Below are 26,635 nucleotides of genomic sequence, written 5' to 3'. Positions count from 1 at the left end.
TACGTTAAAAAAAATAAACCTTTAATGGCATACTGTATTGTGACAAACAAACAAAAATTAACGCCTCGTGGTTCCGGCAATAATATCATCACGTCATCATTTTATCCTATTAGGAATGTGTGTGAATTGTCATAATCAGCATTTGAATTGAAAAACATGTTTTGTATTTAATCAGTTAATTCTTGAGTCCAAGTGGACGATTGTGCATAATTTGAAGAAATTCACCCAAAAACCCCAAAACATACTACAGTGTCATAAAAAGTCATACAACAGTATGTCACTAAATAATACTTGTAACAAAGTCATAGTATGGTTTGTCTTAAAAATGCCATAAAAAGTCAAAATAGTGTGTCGTAAAAATGCACTAAAAAGTAGTAGTATGTCATGAAAATGCCATAAAAAGTCATATAATAGTATTTAGTTCCTCAAAGTGCTGACTGAGGCATTGGAAAAGACATAATCTGCATACTAACCCTAAAAACATGCCTACACCAATGTTAATAATATTATAAAGCCAACATTATACCCAACAACCTGCTGACAAAAAGCAAGCAAAAAGGTTGTGAATCAGAGGTGGAAGAAGTATTTAGATATTTTATTTAAATAAAACAAGCATTGTCAATTTTTAATAATACTCTATGAGGGCTACCAGTAAATGTCCTGCATTAAAGACTCCACTTAAGTAAAAGTATAATTGTACTGCCAATAAAAAGTATTGAAAGTAAAAGAACACTACTTCACATATTTCCATACTTCATTATGTACTGTTTCCAAGTGTGTGGTCAATAAAGTTAATCTTATCTAATGTGACACAATGGTACAGCTTTTCATCACAACACTTCGTCAAACATGTGAAACCAGTGAAACATGCAGGACTGATGAGCCACCGTAGTGTCTCTGTACCTTGTTGACCACGTCTCCGAAGGTAAGGTTAGTCACAGCCATCCCTGCGTAGCGGCGCAGAGCCATGTTGATGGGGTCGTTCTGCATGCCGTACATGTCCTGCTCCAGGTGGATCAGATCAGCCACCACCTGCAGACCGCCTGGAACACAACACAACACAACAAACTGAGCAAAATGTGTCACTGGTGTTTTGGAAAAAAAGAAAATACTTGTAGTTGTTTCACTAACCTAATTCATTCATGGCGCGTCGGTACTCCTCTTCAAAGGAAAGCTTCATGACGGCGCACATGGCCTGACAGATCTGAGGTTCCACAGGTTCAGGGATGTCTGCAGAGAAAAAAACAAGTCTGTACGGTTTCGGTAGAAGTTCATTAACAATAAATCTACTGAACGGGAAACAAAGCTGTGAGATACAGTATATCTCAAAAGTGAGTACACCCTTTAGATTTTTGCAAATATTCTGTTATATCCTTTCAGGGGATAACATTATCCTACTGAAACTTTGATATAACTTAAAGTAGTCAGTGTGCTGCTTGAATAACAGTATAGATTTATTGTCCTTTGAAAATTACTCAGTACACAGCTATTAATGTCTAAACAGCTGGCAACAAAAGTGAGTACACCCCATAGTGAACATGTCCTAATTGTGCCCAATGATGTTGTTTTCCCGCCCTGGTGTCATGTGACTCGTTAGTGTTACAAGGATTCAGGTGTAAATGATAAGCAGGGCTGTTAAATTTGGTGTTTTGGGCACAATTCTCTCTGAATGCTGGACAACATGGCACCTCATGGCAAGGAACTCTCTGAGCGGCTGAAAAAAAGGATTATTGCGCTTCACAAAGATGGCCTTGGCTATAAGAAGATTGCCAACACCATGAAAATGAGTTGCAGCACAGTGGCTAAGATCATACAGCGGTTTTCCAGGACAGGTTCCACTCGGAACAGGCCTCGCCAGGGTCGACCAAAGAAGTTGAGTCCACGTGCTCAGCGTCATATCCAGAGGTTGGTTTCCAAAAATAGACGTGCGAGTGCTTCCAGCATTGCTGCAGAGGTTGCAGAAGTGGGATGTCAGCCTGTCAGTGCCCAGACCATACGCCGCACACTGCATCAAATCGGTTTGTATGGCCGGCCCCCCAGACAGAAGCCCCTTCTGAAACCGATGCATAAGAAAGCCCGCAAACAGTTTGCTGAAGACAATGAATCCAAGAACATGAGTTACTGGAACCATGTCCTGTGGTCTGATGAGACCAAAATAAACCTGTTTGGGTCAGATGGTGTCCGGCGTGTGTGGCGGCACCCTGGTGAGGAGTACCAAGACAAATGTGTTTTGCCTACAGTCAAGCATGGTGGTGGCAGCATCATGGTCTGGGGCTGCATGAGTGCTGCCGGCACTGGGGAGCTGCATTTCATTGAGGGACACATGAATTCCAATATATACTGTGACATCCTGCAGCAGAGCATGATCCCCTCTCTTCGGAAACTGGGCCGTAGGGCAGTTTTCCAACATGATAATGACCCTAAACACACCTCCAAGATGACAACGGCCTTGCTGAAGAAGCTGAAGGTTAAGGTGATGGACTGGCCAAGTATATCTCCAGACCTAAACCCAATTGAGCACATGTGGGGCATCCTCAAGAGGAAGGTGGAGGAGTGCAAGGTGTCCAACATCCGTGCGCTCCGTGATGTCGTCGTGGAGGAGTGGAAGAAGATTCCAGAAGCAACCTGTGCAGCTCTGGTGAATTCCATGCCCAGGAGGGTTAAAGCAGTGCTAGATAACAATGGTGGTCACACAAAATATTGACACTTTGGGCACAATTTAGACATGTTCACTATGGGGTGTACTCACTTTTGTTGCCAGCTGTTTAGACATTAACAGCTGTGTACTGAGTAATTTTCAAAGGACAATAAATCTATACTGTTATTCAAGCAGCACACTGACTACTTTAAGTTATATCAAAGTTTCAGTAGGATAATGTTATCCCCTGAAAGGATATAACAGAATATTTGCAAAAATCTAAAGGGTGTACTCACTTTTGAGATATACTGTATGTGCATACATGTCGTGCTGATGTACTGTGTGCTGTTTCCGTGCTGTATACAGAAACAAACTCCACCTGCTCGTGGCCACAGAAGTGAACGATTATTGTTTTTTCTATGTAAGAATTTTTCAGTGGTGAAAAAAGTGCTAAGATGTTTTACTTCAGTTAAAGTAATCATACTACAGTGTATAAATATTCTAAGTATTAGCATCAAAATATACTTAAAGTACGATAAGGTAAAGGTACTCATGCAGAGTGGCCCATTTCAGAATAATATATATTATATTCATGGGTTGTAATTATCGATGCATTAATGTGTTCACTTTAAGGTTGCAGCTGGTGAATGTGGAGCCAATTTTACCTGCTTTATATGTATATAATATAGAACAATTTATTACTTAATTGTATATTTAGTTTTGTTCTGAATCTGAAAAGTAAACTGTCAGATACATTTAGTGCAGTAAAAAAAAGCACAATATCTCCCTCTGACATGTAGCGAACTTGACTGACCAGTGGTTCTGGTTCCACCGGTTGACGGTGTCCCTGCGCGGCTCTCCATCCAGTCCCAGCCGCTGTCACAGTAGATCCGGATCTGCTCCAGCATGTGCAGCACCCTCATCTCCCGGCGGGCCTGGCCCTCGTCCTGCTGGGAGTAGATGATGTTGTGGAGGGCGGCGCTTGCTCTGGATTTGGCCTCTCTGGTGCAGCCAGTCACAGTACCTCCCGTCGCCGTCTCCCCGCCGCCCGGAGCTTCGTGCAGGATCTGGACCAGCAGGGGGACGCAGCCGGACTTTCTCATGGCGATGCAGCTGTCCTGAGAGCTGGACATAGCCAGCAGAGTCCGAGACATCTCCTCCTTATCTCTGTTCGCGAGCATGGAGAGCAGCCAGAACACCATCTCCACCTGAAGGGAGGGGCAGGACAACTGTCATATTAATATTAATACTAATATATTGTATTTATACACATATCATTATTATCATTAGAAGCAGTATTAATGAATTAAAAGAGCATTCTGGTGGATTTGTATGGTTAAACTTTTTACTAAAAAGTGTTAGGGTTAAACTGTAGCTTGATAAAATACAGGATATTTTGTTTATTATTTATTTTGCGTCAAAGTTATGTTTTTACTTAGATAAACTTGCAGCAAGTTGAGAAGTTGATGGAATAAAACTTTATGCATACCTTACTTTTGATTTAGATATTACAGCTTCCTAAAAGCATATTGATAAATCAGATATTGAATAAAAATATTTGTCCAAATACAAAATAGTACTGAGTCGATTAATCAATTATTCGATTGACAGAACATTAATTGGAAACTATTTTCATGGTTTCAATCACTTTTCAGTTTCTTTTTGTTATGGGACATTTTTATACTTTTAATACTTTAAGTACATTTTCCTGATTATTCTTACATACTTTTACTGAAGTAACATTTTAATGTGTGAGTACAGTTTGGTATTATTACTTTTACTAAAGTAAAGGATCTGATATTATTAGGCCGTTGTCATGAATATGTAATAAATGCTCCTCTGTGGTCAGTGATGCGTCACCTTGCTGCCTCCGTCTGCAGGAGAGTCTGTTCCCGCTGCAGCAGCTGAAGACGTGTTGTTCTCTGGTTCTCCAGCAGGGGGCTTCTCAGCTCCGGACAGCTAGACACACACACACACACACGCACACACACACACACACACACACACACACACACACACACAGAGAGAGTAAGAAGAAGAGACGAGGATGAGACAGAGAAACGACAAATTTGATTCGAGCTGATTTTTAAACAGAGCACCAAGCAGAGGGTCTGATTCCTGTCAAAGATGATCCAGTTATAGCGGAATAACATATACTAGCAATGTATTTTCAAATGTAACATTATACAACACCAATGTTGGGTAATATGATGATATATGCCACATTTAAACTGTTTTATCTATCAATGCAATAACCCTTGTATGAGATCACGGCAGACAAATCAATGAACAACTGATTTCTGGTGATTTTGGATTTGCAGGATTTGACATATTTCATGTGTAAAATGTTTCTCAATTTATTTCATTATTTTACTTACATCCAAGAACACAACGTCTATAAACGTGTGCATAAAATAACAGAATAATAAATACCACACGCACAAAGCAGAAATGTTACTACGGATAACGGAAAACATTAATCTTGTAAGATCAAAAGTATAAAAGTCTTCTGTACTAAACTGGGGATCTATTCAGTCATTATATCTTCTGTGGTATAGTCTGGTTAATCTGGCATATTTTTTTAACCTAAAAACTGAAATAAGGTCAATTCAAATAAAAATGATGTATCAGAATATAAGGAGTGACATTTTATCATTATATAATATATGTCATATATACTTTTTTTTGTTTGAGTGTTTTCTCCCAGCCAGTGTGGCCATTTAACAGAGTATATTTCTTTATGGAATATTATTTTTATTATTATTATTATCATTATAAATCCTGTGTGTGATGTCAGTTCTGGGCTAAATGCCAGAGAAGAGGAAGGAGAACAACACTGACCTATTTCTGCTTTCTGTGTGTTTTCAGGGCAACAGCTGAAGAATTTTAGTTTTATTACAGAAGCACAGACGGACACAGACGGAGAGGGACGATAAATACTTTTTATTTGATCTTTCAAACCCTGAAATACGTCCTGTTGGCTCACTAATTGCATACAGTTGATAAAACAATAATATTTTGATGTATTAACTGTTGATATCTTTACCTATTTCTTGTGTTTATGTATCTTAAGTATTATTATATATGTGCAAGTTATTATTTTCTCCTGTTTTTTTGTGCTTATGTTTTTTATTATTACTTCTTGTTTGCTTTTGTTTCTGAATTGATTAAATCTACATTGAGTTGTCTTTATAAGATAATTTAGGTTATTTTATATCCATATTGTAAATAATTAATGAATTATTATTTGTGTGTGTTTTGTAACCTGATGTTTCCACTGAGTGAAATAATTGAAACCACATATTTTATGTTCTTTATGCGTGAAGGGTTCCATCAGATGGAGACGTCCAACATGTCTGCTGCTTTACAAGAAGTTAAAACAAAAACTGTGATACGTTCATTCACCGCCTGCTAATCCTCTCACACACATGCACACACACACACACACACACACACACACACACACACACACACACACACACACACACACACACACACCTCTTTGTCTACAGACAGTCTTTGGCTCACACACACACACGCACACACACATCACACCCTGAGGCTTTGCCATGGTAACGGGATGGAGAGAGGGGGGATGAAAGCTTTGATACAACTCTCTGAGGATTTCAGTCTGTGAATCCAAATTAAGTTTAGGGTGTGTGTGTCTGTGTGTGTGTGTGTGTGTGTGTGTGTGTGTGTGTGTGTGTGTGTGTGTGTGTGTGTGTGTGTGTGTGTGCGCGCGCGTGTGTGTGTGTAAACCTGTATATTTCTTCCTGTGTGTCTGAATGTTTGGCTCTGATCCTAACCTCCTCCATTAAACAGCCAGCTGCACACATGACCACAAAATGGACGGCAGCGAGCCGAGAGGAGACGAGGAGAAACATGATCACTAACATCTACAACTGCAAGACAGATTCTCAGGAAACATCACCGATGCACCAACGAATGCAGAACGACACGAGAAAACAATCCAGAGCCGAATAAACTGAAAAAATAATTAGCAACTACTTTCATAATTGATAAATATATCTGTGCATTCATATCACATCTCTTTATCCTGTATATAATGTCTACTATTAGCATTATTTGTACTTACACCTGCACTCTACAGTGTTTCCCCTACCATTGTCTTGGCAGGGCGCAAAAAAAAAAAAAAAAAAAGTCTTTATTCACAACTCACTTTTGATCTAATTTATGTGCACGTTTCAGTTTGTACTGTCTACTCTGCGCATTCACATTCTCTCCTTTGCTCTGTTTTGCGAAGGGCGGGGCTTCGTAGCTGACACACACGCGTGCGCACACACCTACAGAGCGGAAGAAAGGAGAGGGGAGAACTAAATAGAAACCGCGCCACGCACGCAATCTCTCCGCGCCACGCACGCGCACGCAATCTCCCCGCGCCTAAAAGTTGCTCACCTGATTTTTCAAGCAAAAATACCAAAAATGTCCTGAATTGAGTTTTAAAATGTGCTGCTTTCTTTGTCTGTAATAAACTGAATATCTAATGGGCAGTTGGTGGGAAGTTTGAACATCACTGTGGATGTTCGATCATTTCATAAAACCAAAAATGAATTCATCCATCGAGAAAACATTTGTAATATCAGTTGTTAGTTGCAGCCTTAAAGCATACCTGTCAACATTGGAATCCGCCCATATTTTAACAGCTCTCAGCCCCCCAGCCCCCACCCATGTAAATGTAAACACATAAGGGACGGGTATAGGCCTATACATTCAGGAAATACATGTTTATGTAAAGTATGTATTTTATTTATTAGTTATTATCATCAATTTATTTAATGATTGATGAGTTGTGTGTCTTTTGTTTTCCCGATGAGTACATCCTTGCGATGGCAGAGTCGGGAAACATGTCCGCTACACTGTGACTGAAATCATCGCAGAAGCTGAAGGCTACATTATTTTTGACACAAAGCATCGACATCTTTCCCTCAGCTTTGGTCACTTGGTCTGCCTCCGACACAGTTCTTGTCACACATGAAGTCATTGACAGTGTATGTTTTGTGCCTCTTGGCGTGCTTGTGCTTGGACGATTGTTCATGCTGGCGAACATCGCATATTCCGCCGTGTGCAATGCTAACATCTGAATGGCACACCCGACTCTGCTTTTTATTAAATAATGGAAGGTCTCCTCCCATTTGTCTAGTTACTTGCATAAAGTTTGAACTTGTTTGGCAGGTACAACTGCGTCTCCATCTATCTCCCGTTCACTGTGAAAAATACGGGATAATCCCGGGAAAAATGGGAGGGTTGACAGGTATGCCTTAAAGCAATTACTGTTCATACATGTTGAGGCAGAACATTGTTTTATGATCAATTCGATCCAAAATATCTGGAAAACTTCACATAAGATTCTCATGAAGTTTATGTTCCCAGTTAACAGAATGAATCCTCATGATTCTGGTGATCTTTCCTGTAGCGCCACCAGGACAGCACGTACACACACATATGATATCTCATCTAATACATCCTGATCTCATTCCTGCTCTCCAGAGGATGAACCCTTATGCGAATAGTTCGACATGATACAAACATTGTAGCTCCACACCTGTGTCCGAAATCAATGTTTACTATATAGTGCTCTATATTATGTCTGCCAGCACATTACGTTCTGCCTCTCTCCCACAGTGATTCAGAACTCAATTTACTGTCCATTATCTACTTTAGAGATATTTCAGATTAACGCTCTGGTGACCAAAATCATAACAAAGGAGCCTGATTATGTCAGAATCTATACTATAGATTAATAATTCATTTTACGTGTTTGGTGGTTTATATGACTCATCCCTCGTGAGATTATTCTGACACATTAATAAACAACAGCATCCAACAGCATAATATACTGACCTCATACTAATATGAACAGCAGATCATTTACATAAATATAAGTGCACATAATGTACATAAATGGAAATGTATGCACCGAATAATGTACTAAAATGTCTAATTGATGCATGAATAATGAAAATATATTTTATACATGTATATAGATGTCTTTGAGTTACAAGAAAAGCGCTATAGAAGTGTGTCTTACATAAGACAGAGAAACCTGGACACACACAACTAAAACTGTCTGCAGACACAAAGTGAGTTTATGTGAGTTGTGAGAACTGAGCCTATAAAACAGTGTTAGCTGGTCTCTGTGACGGTGATGTTTTCATCTCCCTGCTCCTCGTTGTTATTCTCAGAGGGAAGCCGAGCAGCAGAAAGGAAGAGCCGACTCGCTCTCTTTAACTCAGACACTCTCGCTCCGTGCCGGCCCTGCAGCCTGGCAACAGCCAATCACAGATCAGCTCCGAGACCTGGTTTTTTTCTGCATAGCAACGAGCTGAGATGGAGAGCAAGGAGGAGGAGGAGGAGGAGAGTCGTCTACATGTTTAATCACGTCCTTCAGGTTCTACTGACCCAGAAACTTCATGTAAGGAACTCTGAAGAACTCACGAGATAATACAAGTTAAAGTGCTGAGTGTCAATAAGTTCAAATGAATGTTTAAGACATCTGGGACAATATTTAATTAATTTTCTTACAGCCTCTGGTTCCAGTAACAACTATATTTTAGTATTGATTAATCCGTTAAATATTTTGTTCATTAACTGGTTGGTTACGGTGGGCACGTTCACACAGTCCAAAGCAACAACATTACTGATTCAAATGCTTAATTTACTATCTGAATGGTTGAAAATGAATGAAACAATTAATCATTTTAGTTCTATTTGATTATATTTAGTCCCAGTGAATCACACAGTGAGTTTATTAATATTGTCTGCATATTATTTCAAACGGATAGTTCGGCCTCTGTTCTTAGATCTACTTTATTCTACCTACTGTTTATTATGTATTGCTTTATTTAGAATGTTTGCTTCTTACCTCTAAACCTAAACCTTGTTTAGTGGTTGATGTGTCTGTCTCTCTCAGTGGTGTAAAACGTTTGCACATATTTTAAATAAAAGCAGAAATACTTTATATCAAGTAAACTTCCTGCATTCAAAATGTTCCTTAAGTAAAAGAACAAAAGTACTTGCATCAAAATAAACTTAAAGTATCAAAACTAAAAGTACTCATTATGCAGAAGGAACCATATCAGAATAATATAGTGTTGGATTATAATTATAAGGTGTTTTTAATGATCCACCTGCTAAATAATGAATTAATACAGATGATATATTATATAATATTCATGAAGACAGACCTCGCCCCTCCTCCACCAATCAGCACAAAGACCATTTCAACTCACTGTTTTAACTGTAACAGTTGCTTCAGCTTTTATTTAGCAGATCTGAGAGTTTCACTTTCCCAGATTAACAAACGTGAACATCTCATGAAAATGTATATTATATTTAAAGTTTCAGCAGCTTGTTAAACACAGACAAACACTGTGTCAGCTGTTTACTAACATGTTAGCATCAGCTACTTTAAAAGGTTAAAATATGTCAGAAATGTTTTGTTTGCTGAAAACAAGTGGCCGAAATTAATGCGTTAATGCAACTTTAATGAACATGCGTTAACTTTTTCTTAATAAACATCTACAAAGTTTAGAGAGATTAAAGTGTTTACAGTATTGAACGACACCTTACACACACAGTTATACAACTATATTCGTGCAAACCCTCATCAAATACATTTAATCCTGAACTTTAGAGCCTTTATTAATTAGAAACTTACTATACGTAATGCTACTTTTGTAAAATAATGTAAAAACTATGAATACAGTGATGACATGATGGCTCAGTGGGTTTGTGGTTTTAAAAGAATGACTGAGTTTTGGTTCGATGGCTATTAGAAAACACCAAACTCTAACTAACCCTTTAAAAAAGTGAAAAGCAGCCGAGCACTCTCTTTTCCTTAGAGCAGAAACACAGAGAGAAATGACTGCACACTGAAGCTGAGCAGTCACAGAATCTGAGAGACAAACTGGTTGAACCAGAAACTTGTTCAGCTGAATGAAGGAATGTCGATGGTCCGTTTAAACACAGAGAGAGACGCAGATTACAGCCACAACACGCTCAGACTGAGGATACACAATTGGATTTGTTTTTTAGTCATCTTGTTGTGTTTTTAAAAGAAGAATCAGACAAAAACATGGAGGCTGAAGCAGCTGTAAGTATCTGTCTAAAACGCGCTGATTGATTAACATTGTCAGACGAACTTTAATCAAGCCTGAACATGAATGTAGAGGTGTACAGACAACATTAATCTGCGACCTCAGAGAGTTAAAAAAACAGTGAAACATTGAAACAATAGTTAAGTTATGAATCAAATGTTCTGCGTCTCCAGTTTAAATAATTGTAGGATGTTCTGCTTGTTACTGTTTTATGATTTAAATATATTATTTTTAATGTAAATTGGTGTGTTGGTCAGACTATATGCTAACATTAGCATGCTAACATGCTCACATTGACAATGCTAACATGTTGGACCAAATTTGAACCCAAATCATCTAATCAACATAAATTGGTAGCATTAGAGACAAGAGCTTGCCAAAGACAAATCAAGTAAGAACAACAATGACTAAGAATTAATGACGACTATGTGTTACTAATTCTACATGTATCTGAAATACAGGTGTTCTCTGAAGTCTCCAACAATACAAACAAAGAAATGAGTCCTGTTGAGGAACCCTCACAGGAAAAAGAGCAGAAAGTGCCTGAAATACGTCTCCAAGAAGACGAGGTGACCAAGGAATGTGACCCAGCAGACCAAAAGGACGAAAACATGAGGACGAAAGACTTCATTAAGACAAGTCAGAGGGATATAAGATCCATGAGCCCGCTGAGTTTTCTCAAAGAGGACTTGAGCCAGTTGAAGGAAGAAGTGTTGAAGGTGTTCAGGGACAAAGACGCAAACCCATCGAGTCAGGCAGAAAATAAACCTGCCATCAGTACACTCAATCTCCTGAAAGAGGACTTTAGCCAGTTTAAAGAAGACGTGACCAGCGTCTTTACCTTGTCCAAAGAGCCCAAATCCACAGATCCTAAAATGAGTCAGTCAGCAGAGAAGACGGTTAACCGTCGGAGCTTTCTTAGTTTTAAAGACGACATTTCTAATGTCTTCAGAATGGGTCTTTCAAAGGAGAGAGACAACAAGGCCGTCACTGCGAAGGAAGACTCACCCAACACTTTCAAAGTAAAAACTGAAAGGACCGATGAACCCTTTTTACAGAGTCTGTTCAGAAGAGACAAAAAGACTTCCCAAAAAGCAGAGAACACTCAGGAAGTTAAAAAGATATTTTCAGAGACAAGCGAGGAACAAATGAACGCTGGTTCTAGGAGAAACCTGTCACAGCAGAACAAAGAGACAGTCAACGCCGAGAAAATCAACGAAAGCATAAGAGACATTAATGAAGACAGAGAAGTGGGTATAACTGTCTCTGATGAGAAAACGACAATTCTTTCTGAAACACACCAGACTGAGGAGATGATTCCTATGTCACAGACAGGTAGGCTGGATCTTTTTCACTGTAAAACTAAACATTTATGGAGAAACCCATAAACCTGGATAATAACCAAAATAATCCATAATCCAGATAATCTCGTAAATCCTCAAAAATATTTTTCACTTTTAGAACAATTTACGTCACAGCATTAGGTACAATGTTAGCTCTGCCCTATAAATCTGGATTCATTAGCACATTTCTTTGGTAAATTTAGCAAGTGATTCAAAAGAAAGGATGACATTTTCTTTAGGGTGTAGCTATAGAGAGTTGAAGACCGGACATTACTTCCTGTCTAGCTTCTGCTCCATCAGGTTCAGTAACTCAATTCAATCTGTCATTCAGCATTTATTTGAAAAACATATATTTCCTGAGGTCCATATTCAAAGATAATTCACTACAGACCTGGATATTAAAATTAGATTTCTTCAAGTAAAACTACAATACATATTATGGCATACTACCTGCTGAGTGGGAGTTTGTGCTATTGTTACTTGGTTTAGACTGTATCAATACCATTCACCAACGCTCTTTCCTAAATTATTCTTCAAACCGTTTAGCTTTAATCTCTGCTGTATAAAACAACGTCTACATAACCTTATAACAGACACATCTGAACTTGCCGGTTGGCAGGACTGTGTATCACGTCACCCAAGTACGAGTCCAAAAGAACAAACAAAACAGGGACCCCTTCATTAAAACATTTCTCCATAATGCTACTACTACTAAAAAAACCCTGAGGGTAACTTTAACCTTAAACATACATATGTCATTTTAAAGTCATTACATGTATTATATTGTATATTAACTCTACAGCCGAGCAGAGATGTGAGAGGGAGGAGTCGAGTGACGACTCCACCGTAGTGTCAGCAGAAGATGAGACGATAAGTGAGGAAGAACAAGAAGAAAAAGAAAAAGAAAATGAAAAAGAAGAACAAGAACAAGAAGAACAAGAACAAGAACAAGAAGAACAAGAACAAGAACAAGAACAAGAAAAAGAAAAAGAAAAAGAAAAAGAAAAAGAAAAAGAAAAAGAAAAACAAGAACAAGAACAAGAAAAAGAAAAAGAAAAAGAAGAAAAAGAAGAACAAGAACAAGAAAAAGAAAAAGAAGAACAAGAACAAGAACAAGAAAAAGAAAAAGAAGAACAAGAACAAGAAAAGAAAATAATAAGAGGAAGAAGTAAGAAATAGAACAAGAACAAGACAAGAAAAAGAAAAAGAAGAAGAGTAATAACAAAACAATAACAATAAAAAGAGAACAATAACAATAACAATTGACAATAAAAATAAATAATAAAAAAATAAGAAGAAAATAAAATCAATAACAAGAAAAATAAAAAGAAAAAAGAAAACGAAAGAAAAAAGAAAAAGAAAAAGAAAAACAATAACATAACAATAAAATAAATAAAATAACATAAAATAAAATTAAAAAAAAAAAGAAACAATAAAATAAGAATATTAATATAATATAATATAAATATAAATATAAATATAACAATAACAATAAAATAAAAATAAAAATAAAAATAAAAATAAAAATAAAATAAAATAAAAATAAAAATTAAAAAAAAAATAACAATAAAAATAATAATAGTAATATTAATAGAAATATAAAGATAAATAAAAATAATAACAATAACAATAACAATAAAAATAACAATAACAAGAACAAGAAAAAGAACAAGAACAAGAACAAGAACAAGAACAAGAACAAGAACAAGAAAAAGAAAAAGAAGAAGAGGAAGAGGAAGATAAGGATAAGCTTTCCTGGGAGCCTCTGTCCTCTGGGATCAATCTCTTTAGTCTGAGAAAGCCAAACATAGACGACATGAGGTGAGTTGAACTATAAGAAGACAAACACTTTGTTGGCAGGCAAATCTAAATGTTATACATAATATTAAGCTGTATGATGTTGTGGTTATTTCTGCTCTTGCAGGGGTCAGCCGGGAGGAGACATGTGGTCGCTGAAAAACTGTAAGCTCACATCGATTTTATGCCTTTTTGCGTCATATATAACGTTAGAGTATCATTTGCATAGAATCATAACATTTACTAACATAGTTAGAGGGTTCATTGTGGTTACTAAAATGTATTTTATGTCTGTTATCCCAAGATCACAACTTTATTGTTTTGTTATTGTTATCTAATGTCAGTGTAACAATTTAATAATCATGTTCATCGTAATCTTTTAAAGGACTGGTTGTCCAGCTCCTTACAGATGCTTGTAACTGTTTGTTGTAGTCGTCCTTGTTGTGGTGTGATCTCATATCTGCTTGGCCAATCATAGTCAACAGCACTGCAGCCAACACCTGAATGTAGTTGTACTGGGATTTAGTATTACCTCCTGAGCAGAGCCCACATTTGGTTCCAGGAACTCATCTCCAAAGAGAGGATCATTTATTACGTTACATTATGTTCCCGTTTTCCTCATTAAAAATGAAATATCTTAAAACATTACCTTAAAAGACCAGCTGCAGAAAGCCCAACTAAAACATAATTTGTCCTCTTGAGATGATGTGAAAATGAAATGGTGATCTAGGAGCCACAGCTGCTTTTGTATCGAGAGAATACTGGATTGTATTTCCCACTATTTAGGCTTTCATGGGTAAAAACATACTTCATTGCTCGGATACATTGATTTCTCATGTTTAAAGCTGCAACAAGCAATTACTATGGTTAATCGTCAGTGATAAGCCCTAAAAAATAATTCGTTTTTGATAAATTGAGTCTATAAAATCCAAAACATTATGACTAATGTCCAACATGGTTCTTCAAACTCTTTGTTCAGTCTTGCTTACAGTCTGAAACTTACAGAGGCTTGATTTATTCCTGAATCAACTAATCTTGTTCCTTGTTTCGTCCCTCAGTTGCCTGTTATTTGACCTTTGACCCCAACACTGCCAACTCAGAGCTCCATCTGAACAACCGCAACAGGAAGGTGACAAGAGTATGGTCGGACCACTGGCCCACGGACCACCCAGACCGGTTCAAGCGTTGCTCCCAGGTCCTGTGCAGGGAGGGGCTGCTGGACTCTGTGTACTGGGAGGTTGTGTGGAGCGGTGGCGCTGACATCGGCGTCACCTACAACAGCATCTCCAGAGACGGAGACACGGTGAGCTGTCTGCTGGGACACAACGACCGGTCGTGGAGTCTTGAGTGTTCAGAAGGAAGCTACACACCGTGCCACCATAACAAGAGGTTCAGGTCCTCCTCGCCCCAACCCTTCACCCACAGAGTCGGGGTTTTCCTAAACTGGTCTGTAGGTGCTCTGTCCTTCTACTGTGTCTCTCAGGACACCATGGTTCACCTTCATACCTTCACCTCCACCTTCACTGAGCCTCTGTACCCGGGTTTCTGGGTCTGGGCCTATGACGGCTCTGTGTCGCTGTGTCAGGTGGAGTTAGACTGGGAACGACTGCTGCAGTGAACCACTGATAAAAGGTTGGGACATAGGGGTGACGTGGAGGGCAAGGATCACAGAGGACTCAAGCTGATTGGTTGATCCAATTGCTGTCTGGAGGTGACTGTAAACATTATGCTCCGTACATATAAAAAATAAACCATGTTAGCATTTCTGGATCAACCCCTGAGTCCGTTCGCCTCCATTTAGTGTGGAGAAATATGTTTCAGGCTTAAGGTCTGGTCACATCAGAAAGTGGCACAGCAAAATTCAACTGTGTGACGTCTTTGTGAGAATAACTGGCAGCAACTGAAGACTTCAAATTAGACTCTTTACACATCATATATTGTATGATTTTATCTGTCAACCTCAACTGACCCAGACCGGAACAAACCCATCGTTTGTCTCAAATCAGATTAATCATGATCTCAACAGTCCTAATGTGTGTCTCCACCTTTAGTTGATTTAACACTTGAATCACATCCATGATTCCACTTAAAGATCTAAACAAGTCAACTGAACAGCCTTGCTTTTGTGTCGGCTAACTTCCGAAAATGTCCTGACGTCCAGAGCGAAACATTTATGAACCTTTATACTGTATTTACTGCTGTTATGTGTGTGTGTATATTTATGTTCATGTGATCCATCTGTTTGCGTATTGTGTGTATGTCTGACCTGTAGCTGGGTCTCTTGACTCCCTCGGGCTTCCTGCAGCTCTTGCTCCAGCTGCTCCAGACGAGCAACGCGAATCTGCAAAACAACACACACACGCACACACACAGTTCAGACCCGTCCAGATGTGCTGTGTCTCCATCAACCAGCTGTCTGTGTTGCATACCATAAGCAAGGATTCAACAATGTAGTTTAATAAAAAAATATTTAAATACATTTTTATTTTTAAACTGTTGTTAATAAAAAAATATTTGATGACATAATCTGCTGTAGCTCCAATCAGCAGCCTCGCTCTCACCTGCGTCCTCTGAACCACCTCGTCGCTGGTGCCGAAACGTTCCTCCATCACAGACTGAACCTGCTGAGCTTCAAACTCCAGCTGCTGCCGGATCAGATCCATCTGCAGAGAAAACTACAACAACAGTGCACACAGAGTTCAGTACAAACATGAACATCTCCTCACCTGACACTCTGATACAAAAGGTCACACATACACATTTGATGTACTCACAGCAAAAAAGAATATAAATGATTTTTACTGATCTTTTATTTTGACAAATACAGTACAGTTACTGACTTCCTGTTTAGAGCACAACAGTCAGATGACTTATTAATCATTTAAGTAATTTATCTAACTAAACATCCACACTCGGGCTCCATTTAGAAAAATAACTCTTAGTTTTTACTTCAATAAAAGTACTGCATTCAAAATGTTACTGAAAAGTACAACGTAATAGATCTAGTTGTAGTACAGGAGGTTTTTGGGACAGGGGGTTGCTGGTGCATAGTTCACTCCTCTCCTCTCCTCCGCTCTGTCTTTGACTTTAGGTGTGCAGGAGCGAAACAGTGGTGAATGCGCAAGGCAAGAAAAAAACAAAAAACTTGAATTTCTGGGGGCACGGGGTTCTGTTGGGGGACTATATATGTATCTTTATTTTAACGGTGCGCGATTTACCTGCACTACACTTTTGGGCACCCCTGTTGTAGTAGCAGCAACATACTCAAGTATAGACCTCAACATTTACTTTAGTAAATGCACTTGGTTTCTCTCCGCCACTGTATAGTGTGTGTGTGTGTGTGTGTGTGTGTGTGTGTCTTTGTGTGTGTTCGCACCGTGTCGATGCGGGGCAGTTGAGCCAGTCTCTGTGACAGCGCCTCCAACTGGCTGAAGTACCAGCAGCGGTCCCTCTCCTCCCGGTCGATCTCCCCCAGCAGGAGGTTCCTGCAGACGGTCACACACAGATATCACTGTTAGCTTCAGGGCTGCTAACGCTCGACACACCGGCTCTCACGCCGCCAAAACAAACCTCATGCCAAATAAGAGCTACGAAGCCCCTGCTCAGAGTAAAGCGACAAAGGTGATCTGAGTTTGATCCACAAACAGGATAACGTATAAAAGTGTTCTCTACATTTCAACACTGGTCCGTAAGCAAAACACAAGTTGTGTGGCTCTAGTTGAGGGCACACGTTCCATGTGTATGACATATATGCATATGTACATATGAAAATCTTTATGTATCTTACATATTGTAATTATAAATTGAGCATCTTCACATAAATTAATCAAATTAATATGGCTACTATTTGGCCCTATAGAAAAGCTCATTTCAGGATTTATCCTCTGGACAATTTGAGCAGAACGTTATGAGATATCTCACTCTGAACCGAAATGATGGATCCACCACCATTTCTAGAAGAACTACAAGGATAATCTCACCTCTCCTTGTACAGCTCCTCCTGGTGGTGGTCGCTCATTCTTCCATCAGCTCCACTGATCACAGCTGTTTTGGGCGGCGCTCCATCCAGGAAGTGATGCGACAGCATGAAGGCGGCGGCCTCCCCCCCAGACGCTGCGCTCAGACGGGACAATTGCTCTGAGCGGACTCTTGGCTCTGCCCACCGCCGAGGAAGAGGAGCAGGAGGAAGGCAGAGCAAGACGGTCGTCTAGGTCCGCCCCTCCAACTCCAACCGGCCCCGCCCCTCCTTGACCCGTCAGCAGCCTTAGGTTGTGCGGTTGGTGCTTGAGTTCGTAGTAGTTGGTGAGGTCCATGTGGAGCTCTGAGGGAGGGAGACGAGCAGTAATACATCAAATAATCAATCAATCAATCAAATAATCAATCCTATATTTCTGTTTCACTGATCCCTTCGTTCCTTTCCTTCTCCCCTTCTTCCTTGATTCATTCCTTCCTTTCATTCCTCACTTCCTTCCCTTCACCCTTCCATCTTCCTCTCTTCCTTCCTTTCTTACTGACTTAATCCTATAATCACAGCTACTGTTGATCTCTGGAGTTAATAGAATTTCAGTCCAGACCAAACTTGACATGAATTAGTTGTCTAATTTGATTGAGTCATAACGAGGCTGCAGCCAATCAGGTTAGCTAATTGAGTCGATTCATGTCTTTGTGGAAGATGATTGGTCCCACCGGAACCTTAGAAACCAGCAGAGTCGGTAGAATCACCTCATCTATTGTTTCAAGTCAGCGAGGACTTTAAAGGAACATTACACAGTTTTTAATGTTATAAATGCCGGCAACATTATCTGCCTAGCAAATTCATCATTGTTGAAAATAAAATAAAAACTCAGGAATGCACTTCTACTACTACTGTTTGTTCTGTTCTGTCATGCTTTTCATGTGTTGCATAATCAAATAAGCTACAAATGCAGTTCAGTGTGCGACCCTGTGTTGCATCATGACAATAAATTATCCTTGAATCCTTGAAACTGACCTTTGAGTTGATGCAGCACGTCGCTCCTCCCGGACGAGGCCAGTGTTCCTGCCTCCTGCTCCAGTTTACTCTGCAGCTGCTTCAACACCTCCTGCATCAGAAGAGGAGGAACAACCACCGATTTACAGACAGGAAACCTCCTAAGTGTCAACTAAAGGTTTGATTCAGATAAAGAAAAAAGGCTCCCTTTTATGAAACCTTATTAAAGCTGTTGTGTGTAAGAAAATTGGCATAAAGTAATAGTATATAATAAAAAATTATCTTTTAAAACCCACCATGTGTAATTTGTCTGTATTTTGATGTGAACTCCTCCTCAGGACATTACAAGCTCAGATATAAACCTCCTCATTCTGTTCTCTGAATGTGGTAAGAGTATGTATGGCATAAAGTGTCCTCTGGTTCCTTTTTACTCTTAAGTGAACTATGAAAAAACCATCAAAACACCAAAAAGTTCAGACAAAAACTCGACTCCATAAAAGATACAACTCCCATAAATCCATGAGTGGCAGATACAATCTCCCTTCATCCTTGAAGTTATTCCTTCATGTCCAGGCGAGCTTCCTCTCCTGATCTGAACTCTGCATGATGGACGTCGAAGATAAAAATAAATGTCCCTTGTCCTCCTGCAGAATCACCTGCTGCAGGTGAACCATGTTCAGCTGCTGTCAGTCTGAAACTGTTTGCGTGTCGGACGTCCTGATTCTGATAAAACCAGCTGAGCTCAGTCTGATAATCCAGCTGCTGTCAGCATCTGGACACGTGACTGTGTGTGTGTGTGTGTGTGTGTGTGTGTGTGTGTGTATTTGTGTGTGTGTGTGTGTGTAGTCACAGGCATGTATACACATACATGAATGTTTATCTGTGTGCAGATGATGGGATTTATGTGCAGCAGGCTTTGGGTCTTAGCCTGATTTCACAGTTTTCTCGCTTTGATTTTATTTATTATTTTCATACAAATTTTGTTCATTTTAGATTCAGGTTTTGATTTTAAAAAGTTCTCTAAAATAAGCAGTGGCTTACATATGTTTTCCCACACATTAATTTTAATGAACAGAAAAACAATTAAATTAATGATTTGGTTCATTTTTTGCATTGCATTTGAATGAACCTTCATTCCATCACAAAGAGGACATTTATACATACATATACACATATATTTCATCCATCCATCCATCCATCCATCCTCCGATTGGGAGATCCCGAGGCGTTCCCAGGCCAGTGAGGAGATATAATCTCTCCACCGAGTCCTGGGTCTTCCCCGGGGTCTCCTCCCAGCTGGACGTGCCTGGAACACCTCTCTAGGGAGGCGCCCAGGTGGCTCCTTACTAGATACCGAACCACCTCAACTGGCTCCTTTCAACGTAAAGCAGCAGCGGCTCTGCTCCGAGTCTCTCACGGATGGCTGAGCTTCTCACCCTATCTCTAAGGGAGACGCCAGCCACCAGTCTGAGAAAACCCATTTCAGCTGCTTGTACCCGTGATCTTGTTCTTTCGGTCATGACCCAGCCTTCATGACCATAGGTGAGGGTAGGAACGAAGATCGACCGGTAGATTGAGAGCTTTGCCTTCTGGCTCAGCTCTCTTTTCATCACAACGGTGCAGTAAAGCGACTGCAGTACCGCCCCCGCTGCTCCGATTCTCCGGCCAATCTCCCGCTCCATCGTCCCCTCACTTGCGAACAAGACCCCGAGGTACTTGAACTCCTTCACTTGGGGTAAGGGCTCATTCCCTACCCGGAGTAGACAATCCACCGGTTTCCTGCTGAGAGCCATGGCCTCAGATTTGGAGGTGCTGATCCTCATCCCAACCGCTGCACACTCGGCTGCGAACAGATCCAGTGACTGTTGAAGGTCACAGACCGATGATGCCATAAGGACCACATCATTTGCAAAGAGCAACGATGAGATCCTCAGGCCACTGAACTGCAAACCCTCTCCTCCATGACTACGCCTCGATATCCTATCCATGAAAATCATGAACAGGATTGGTGATAAAGCGCAGCCCTGGCGGAGGCCAACATTCACTGGGAACGAGTCCGACTTACTGCCGAGTATCCGGACACAACTCTCGCTTTGGGCGTACAGGGATTGGATGGCCCTCAGAAGTGACCCCCTCACCCCATACTCCCGCAGCACCTCCCACAGTATCACCCGGGGGACCCAGTCATACGCCTTCTCCAGATCCACAAAACACATGTAGACCGGATGGGCGTACTCCCAGGCCCCCTCCAGGATCCTTGCGAGAGTGAAGAGTTGGTCCGTTGTTCCACGACCAGGATGGAATCCGCATTGTTCCTCTTCAATCAGAGGTTCATATATTTCATATGCTATTTTAAAGATGAAATAAGTCACTTTGTGCACATCACTTTAAAAAACCATACCACTGTTTTTTTTGTTTGTCAATTTACCACAAATAAATACATAAAGTTTAATAGCAATTATTTTGATGATCGATCAAGTTGTTTAGGTCATAAACAAAAAGCCTAAAAATTATCTGGTTCCAGTTTCTGAAATCATACTTTTGTTTGTCAATGATAAACAATAAGTAAAATAAAGTAAACATGGTGTAAAACATCAAAGATTATGGTCCTTTAATTCTGTGTAGGTGTTGGTGTTGGTGGTGTTTGTGTAATGTCCAAACTGACCTTCATGCCGGTGGTCTCGGTCTCCAGTTTGGACAGGTGGTTGGAGTTGTCCTCCAGCTCCCTCCTCAGGTGGGAGTTCTCCTTACGGAGAGCCTCCACCTGGTGGGCCAGCTGGTTGTATGAAGCCACAGCGTTGGCCATCTTCACACTCTGCTGCGCCTCCTGCAGGAGCACAGAGGAGGAGGAGGAGGATGAAGAGGAGGTATGTTAGACTGAGTGATGAGAGACTCGTGGCAGGTTTTATCAACCAGCTTCACATTCATAGAGTTTGACCCGACGCGCCAGATGGGTTGTTATACAGAACCATCTGAGAAGCCTTCATTGGAAACTGTCCAAGCACTTTCAAAAAATACTTGGCAGGGGATTGGATCAAATCAATCAAACTCTTGCGGAAGGCAGTCAGGAGGGAGTAAAATCATCTTTTCTATCAAGAGAAGCCTTCAGTGCCGTTCTTTGCTCTACTTTCAATGAAGAAATATTCTCCAGTTCTGATATAACTGATGCTATTGCAGCATGCTATGCTAACCTCTTTAGGAGCGGCCATGTTGTTTTGAACAAACAGTCTCCTCTCTGTGTCCTCACACACAAACACCTAAACCCCGCCCGTAGCTGCCAGTAGCTCCTCATAGGATCTGACGTATTACTTGAAGCCTGACAAGATGGATTTTCAAGTGACCTTGTGATATGGCAAGGTAAACTGGGTGGTTCTCCTTCTGTGTAATGAAAATGTCTTCCTGTCATATTGGAAATCTCTCAGATGATGAAAACCTGTGCTAGTGACAGCACGAGATGTAAACATTATTGGGATCCTCCTTAGCTGAGCTGTAACGTTAGCTAGCTCAATCGATATCGCAAACACTCTGCACTTCACACCAAAACAATCTAGATTGATTAAAGGTAAGACGAAAAATATGTATTTCTGATTCTGAAGTGAACTGTCCCTTTAATAGAGGTATTAAAACTTGGCTAAAAGAGTTCTCACACCTAATACCCCCATAGACACACGTGTATTTTGAATTTAGTTTTTTGTATTTTAGCTTTTATTTATTTTTATTCTCCTGCGGACAGATATTGTAAATTAGCATTTTGCAACAAACACTTAACACAGTGCATCTCGTTCTTGTGCATACATATATGTTACAATTATAATGCTACTGTGAGGTCTCTATCAAATAAACTAAACTAAACTAACTAACTAACTAACTAACTAACTAACTAACTAACTAACTAACTAACTAACTAACTCTTGCTCCTCCTGGGGAGCAGATGGCTCACAGGGAGTGTCTAATCATCTGTCAGCTTCACTTTGACTCTGTGTTTCTCAGTCTGTTAGATAACATGTTATCTAAGTTTCTCCTGCGGCTGTTTTCCAGCCTCCACTCATCTGATCCTGAAACAGTCTGATAACACAAAACACTTTCCACTCGCTGCTCTGCTTCTCATCTTCCTGCTTTTAGCTTGCTGCAGAATTTTTTTTAATTTGATATGTATTTATTACAAATGTGTTTATTTAACCTTCTTAACAACTTATCAACTAATTAAGATAAATATCAGATTTGTTGCTTGTTGCTGTGTATTGTATTCTTTTTTGTGTTGCTTTTAGTATTAGTACCAGATAATGTTACATAATAACAATACTAGTTGTTGAAACATAATCTCATGTAGATTTTGAATGTATCGTCAAAACGAGGAAACATATTTATTGGACAAAACTAAACTGACAACATGTTTTCCTACAACATCCAAAGAAAGTTGTTGAATGTTTTTATATGTTTAAAAAACTCAAAGCTCCTGGTTAATGTTCAGGAGAGGAGACTGCAGAAGCCTCATATTTTCCTCAGATAAACTTTCGGTTGCATTCTTGCACTAAAGATGAACGTATGAACAGGAGGAATGATTATAGGAAGCTAAACCTGTTTCAGTGTTCATGTGGACGCCAGAGAAATTGTGAACCTGTCCTTTAAACCATAACCACCATCTTTCCTGACCCTACAAGAAAATCTTTGCAGACATGGTTGCGTATTGTCTTTACTGACATTAATCTTTTATTTTCAGTACAGTGCATGCTTATATCCTATTTTAATAACTGTGTTGGCATTATACTCTTCTTCAGGATGACTGTAACATCTGTCCAGTGACTACGCAGTTTGCAGAAACATGCACCCTGCAAAAATAAACCAACGATCAATAAACTCAGATTGAGTCTGTGTGACATTACTGCACATGCTCAGTGAGCTCTTTGAAGCTACTCATGTGACAGAATCAGTCAGTGACCTTCACTGCAGAGACAACGAGGCGGAAAGCTCAGGCCAACATGTGGAGAGGATGTGACGCTGCTCTTTGTTTGTTTGTTTCAGACATTTAATTAAAAAAAAACTGACTGTCTCTGTTGTTATTCAGATGATTTCATATCTCCGTCATCAGGCTTTCGTGCTCAGTGCAGCAGATCTGAAGTCAGCAGGCGGTCAGTGCAGCAAATGTCACTGCTGCATTCATTATGAGGAGCTGACCTCCAGGGGATTGTGGGTAGGAGGAGGGTGGAGGAACCCGATCTAGACTGTCATTTAATGTGGATTTAGTGGACGTGTTCTCAAGTTACAGGACAGACTGCAGAGAACTCATTTTATTCTCCTTTTTTCAATCTTTTTATCAAAACGCAGAGCTGATAAATAAGAGACAAACAAATCCTTATTTTTACCATAATGCACTCACAGGTTAACAGCATTTTAAATGTGCAATCAGTGATTTTTGACCACATCCATTTGATAATCTCTAGACAGTGTTCACTATGAGTTCTAAATGATAAACATTTTGTGTTTAATAGTTGATCATGATTACAAAATATCAGCCTGCTTAATTGTTTTCTACTTTAACTGTATGCTTCAAGCCCAAACTTCATCTGATTCTAACTATCTTCCTGTTGACCAGAGTGACGAGTCAGCTGCTTCTACGGCTGCTGATAGAAAACACCAAATATGTCTGAGAGAAATCTGAAAGCCCAGGAGCTCAACACAGTCATTAAAGACACTATATGTAGACACATAGTCAAAAATCCCATTCCTCATACTGTCCTAGGGTACTGTGTGCGCCGCCCTCTGCCACAGTGTCTTTCTATAACAGCACTTTGTCACTAATGTTCTACACAAAGCTTTCAGGTGTCAGATACGACCCGGCCGATGATTCTGTCCTAACTCGACAACATGTATACATGACACCTAAAACCAGTTCAAATGATCAAACAAAGTGACGCTGGTTTTAAATGTCCAACAAAGTGCTGCGCACAGTAATGCCACAAGTCAAACCCATTGAAGAGGACAGACATGGTGGTCCATGTTGGAGAAAATCAAAGTCTGGTTATGAAACAGACGGGCAGCCAGAATAATCAATTTAACTTCCAAACAGCAGAGAGTCAGATAGACAGATGTGTGTGTGTTGTTCTTATACTGACGAGCACCTCTATGAGGTTCAGATCTGGTCTTCACATCTTCAAAGTTTTTAACCTAATCTGAGCCATAAGAAGCCGGACCAGCCGTGCATCAATTAACTGTCAAAAGAAAAGAAAAACAGAGCTGAATCGAGAATCGGGCTACAACTACTAATTATCTTTGTCATCAATTACTCTAATCATTCATTTCTAGATCGATTAATTGTTTGGTCTATAAAATGTCAGAAAACAGTGAAAAATGTACAATCTCAGTTCGTCAAAGTCAAAGGTGATGTCTTTAAATGTCTTGAAGATATACTTTATATATATATATATAAAACACAGAGAAATGTAGGAAATCTCCACAATTTTGAACGATAACTTGCCGATTCGATTTCTGTCGATCGATTAATCTATTAGTCGACTAATAGTTGCAGCTCTATCGGAGCAGCGAGGACAGGAGCTGATCCAGAGACCGGACAGAGAGGACACAAACACCAGCGGAACCACGAAGAGGACTTTACTTGTGTGATTATCTTTTTATACATATCAGCATTGTTGGAGGGAGCCTGAGATCTTTTCATTGCCAACAACTCTGTTGTTGTGCATATGATGATACATAGCTTGAAACTTGAGCAGCAGGACATGCTACTTTCACATTCTGCATCTCTGCATGTAAAACATGTTTTTCCTGGAATGATGCTGACAATGATAATCATGATGCATCTGGGAACTTAAATAAAATTAATTTTCAATAACAAACCCATTAAATAGGCAACATAATGCCGACTGGATTACTCTAGATCAACATGAGGAAATCAGTAAAATAATCACTGCTAACATATTGTGTTTGTTTCCCATCAAACTATCTGATCTTCCAACACAATGATCTGGTGATGAGCGCAGCATCATGAGTCTGTTCTGCTGCTGCTCTGAGTTCATGTCAGAGAAACATCCTGGTCTGGTTTCATACAGGAACAGTCTTCAGTGACTTGAGACTTGTGTATATTAAACCACCATCTTACATTACCAAAGAGAATTTGTTGTTTAATACCACAGACAGCACAATATAATCAGGGAAACAGTTTAGAGGTATAGAAGGAGACCCAGAAGACTGAGGACATACTTTAGTCTTTGGGCACATGACACGACTGTTTTTCTATATATTTTATTATATGTTATGAAAGATCAGTAGTCCCGTGTGCCCAAAGACCAGGGGTCGGGAACCTATGGCGTCATCGATCCATATATGGCTCGCAGAAAATTTTGAGCTCTGTTTCGCGAAGGCGGGGCTTCGCTCCCAACACAAATACACGTGCTCACACACGTACAGTCAGAGGCAGAGCGGAGTGAACAAAAAATAAATCCATGCACGACCCGCATCGCATGGACAGCCCCCCCCCCACAAGGAAATACATTTACAAATATTTGGCCCCTGCTTTAGACCATAGCATAGTAAATATAGTCTTTGGGAACAAATGGGTTTAAGTTTAGATGCAGGTTTAGATTAGGGGTTATCTCAGTGAGGGTCCTCACAAGTACAGAAGAAGAAATGTGTGTGTGAAGGTCCCCTTCATACTGCATACAAGAGCTGGGGTGTGTGTGTGTGTGTGTGTGTGTGTGTGTGTGTGTGTGTGTGTGTGTGTGTGTGTGTGGGTGATGACGCTGTTCTCATCAAAACC

At 39.9% G+C, this 26,635-nt stretch overlaps 2 protein-coding genes across 2 annotated transcripts in view; one reads left to right on the top strand and one right to left on the bottom strand.

The window, feature by feature from the left end:
- Positions 1–21,697, bottom strand: part of apc2 (APC regulator of WNT signaling pathway 2) — a 29,617-nt gene extending 7,920 nt beyond the window's left edge. The window contains 11 exon segments of the mRNA XM_029429047.1: positions 904–1,043; positions 1,132–1,230; positions 3,453–3,846; positions 4,499–4,597; positions 16,162–16,236; positions 16,457–16,570; positions 17,272–17,380; positions 17,876–18,027; positions 18,029–18,216; positions 18,886–18,976; positions 21,530–21,697. Of these exon segments, the coding sequence (XP_029284907.1) occupies positions 904–1,043; positions 1,132–1,230; positions 3,453–3,846; positions 4,499–4,597; positions 16,162–16,236; positions 16,457–16,570; positions 17,272–17,380; positions 17,876–18,027; positions 18,029–18,216; positions 18,886–18,976; positions 21,530–21,670 (1,602 nt within the window). The 5' untranslated portion in view covers positions 21,671–21,697.
- Positions 13,748–15,974, top strand: LOC115006677 (neoverrucotoxin subunit alpha-like). Its single transcript, XM_029429048.1, has 3 exons — positions 13,748–13,919; positions 14,023–14,060; positions 14,954–15,974. The coding sequence occupies exons 1-3, from the start codon at positions 13,915–13,917 to the stop codon at positions 15,511–15,513; spliced, it is 603 nt and encodes a 200-aa protein (XP_029284908.1). The 5' UTR covers positions 13,748–13,914; the 3' UTR covers positions 15,514–15,974.
- Positions 21,698–26,635: the final 4,938 nt, after the last annotated feature.

This window comes from Cottoperca gobio, chromosome 4, assembly GCF_900634415.1.
Source record: "Cottoperca gobio chromosome 4, fCotGob3.1, whole genome shotgun sequence".
Taxonomy (NCBI): Eukaryota; Metazoa; Chordata; class Actinopteri; order Perciformes; family Bovichtidae; genus Cottoperca; species Cottoperca gobio.
This window is presented reverse-complemented; position numbering and strand designations above follow the sequence as displayed.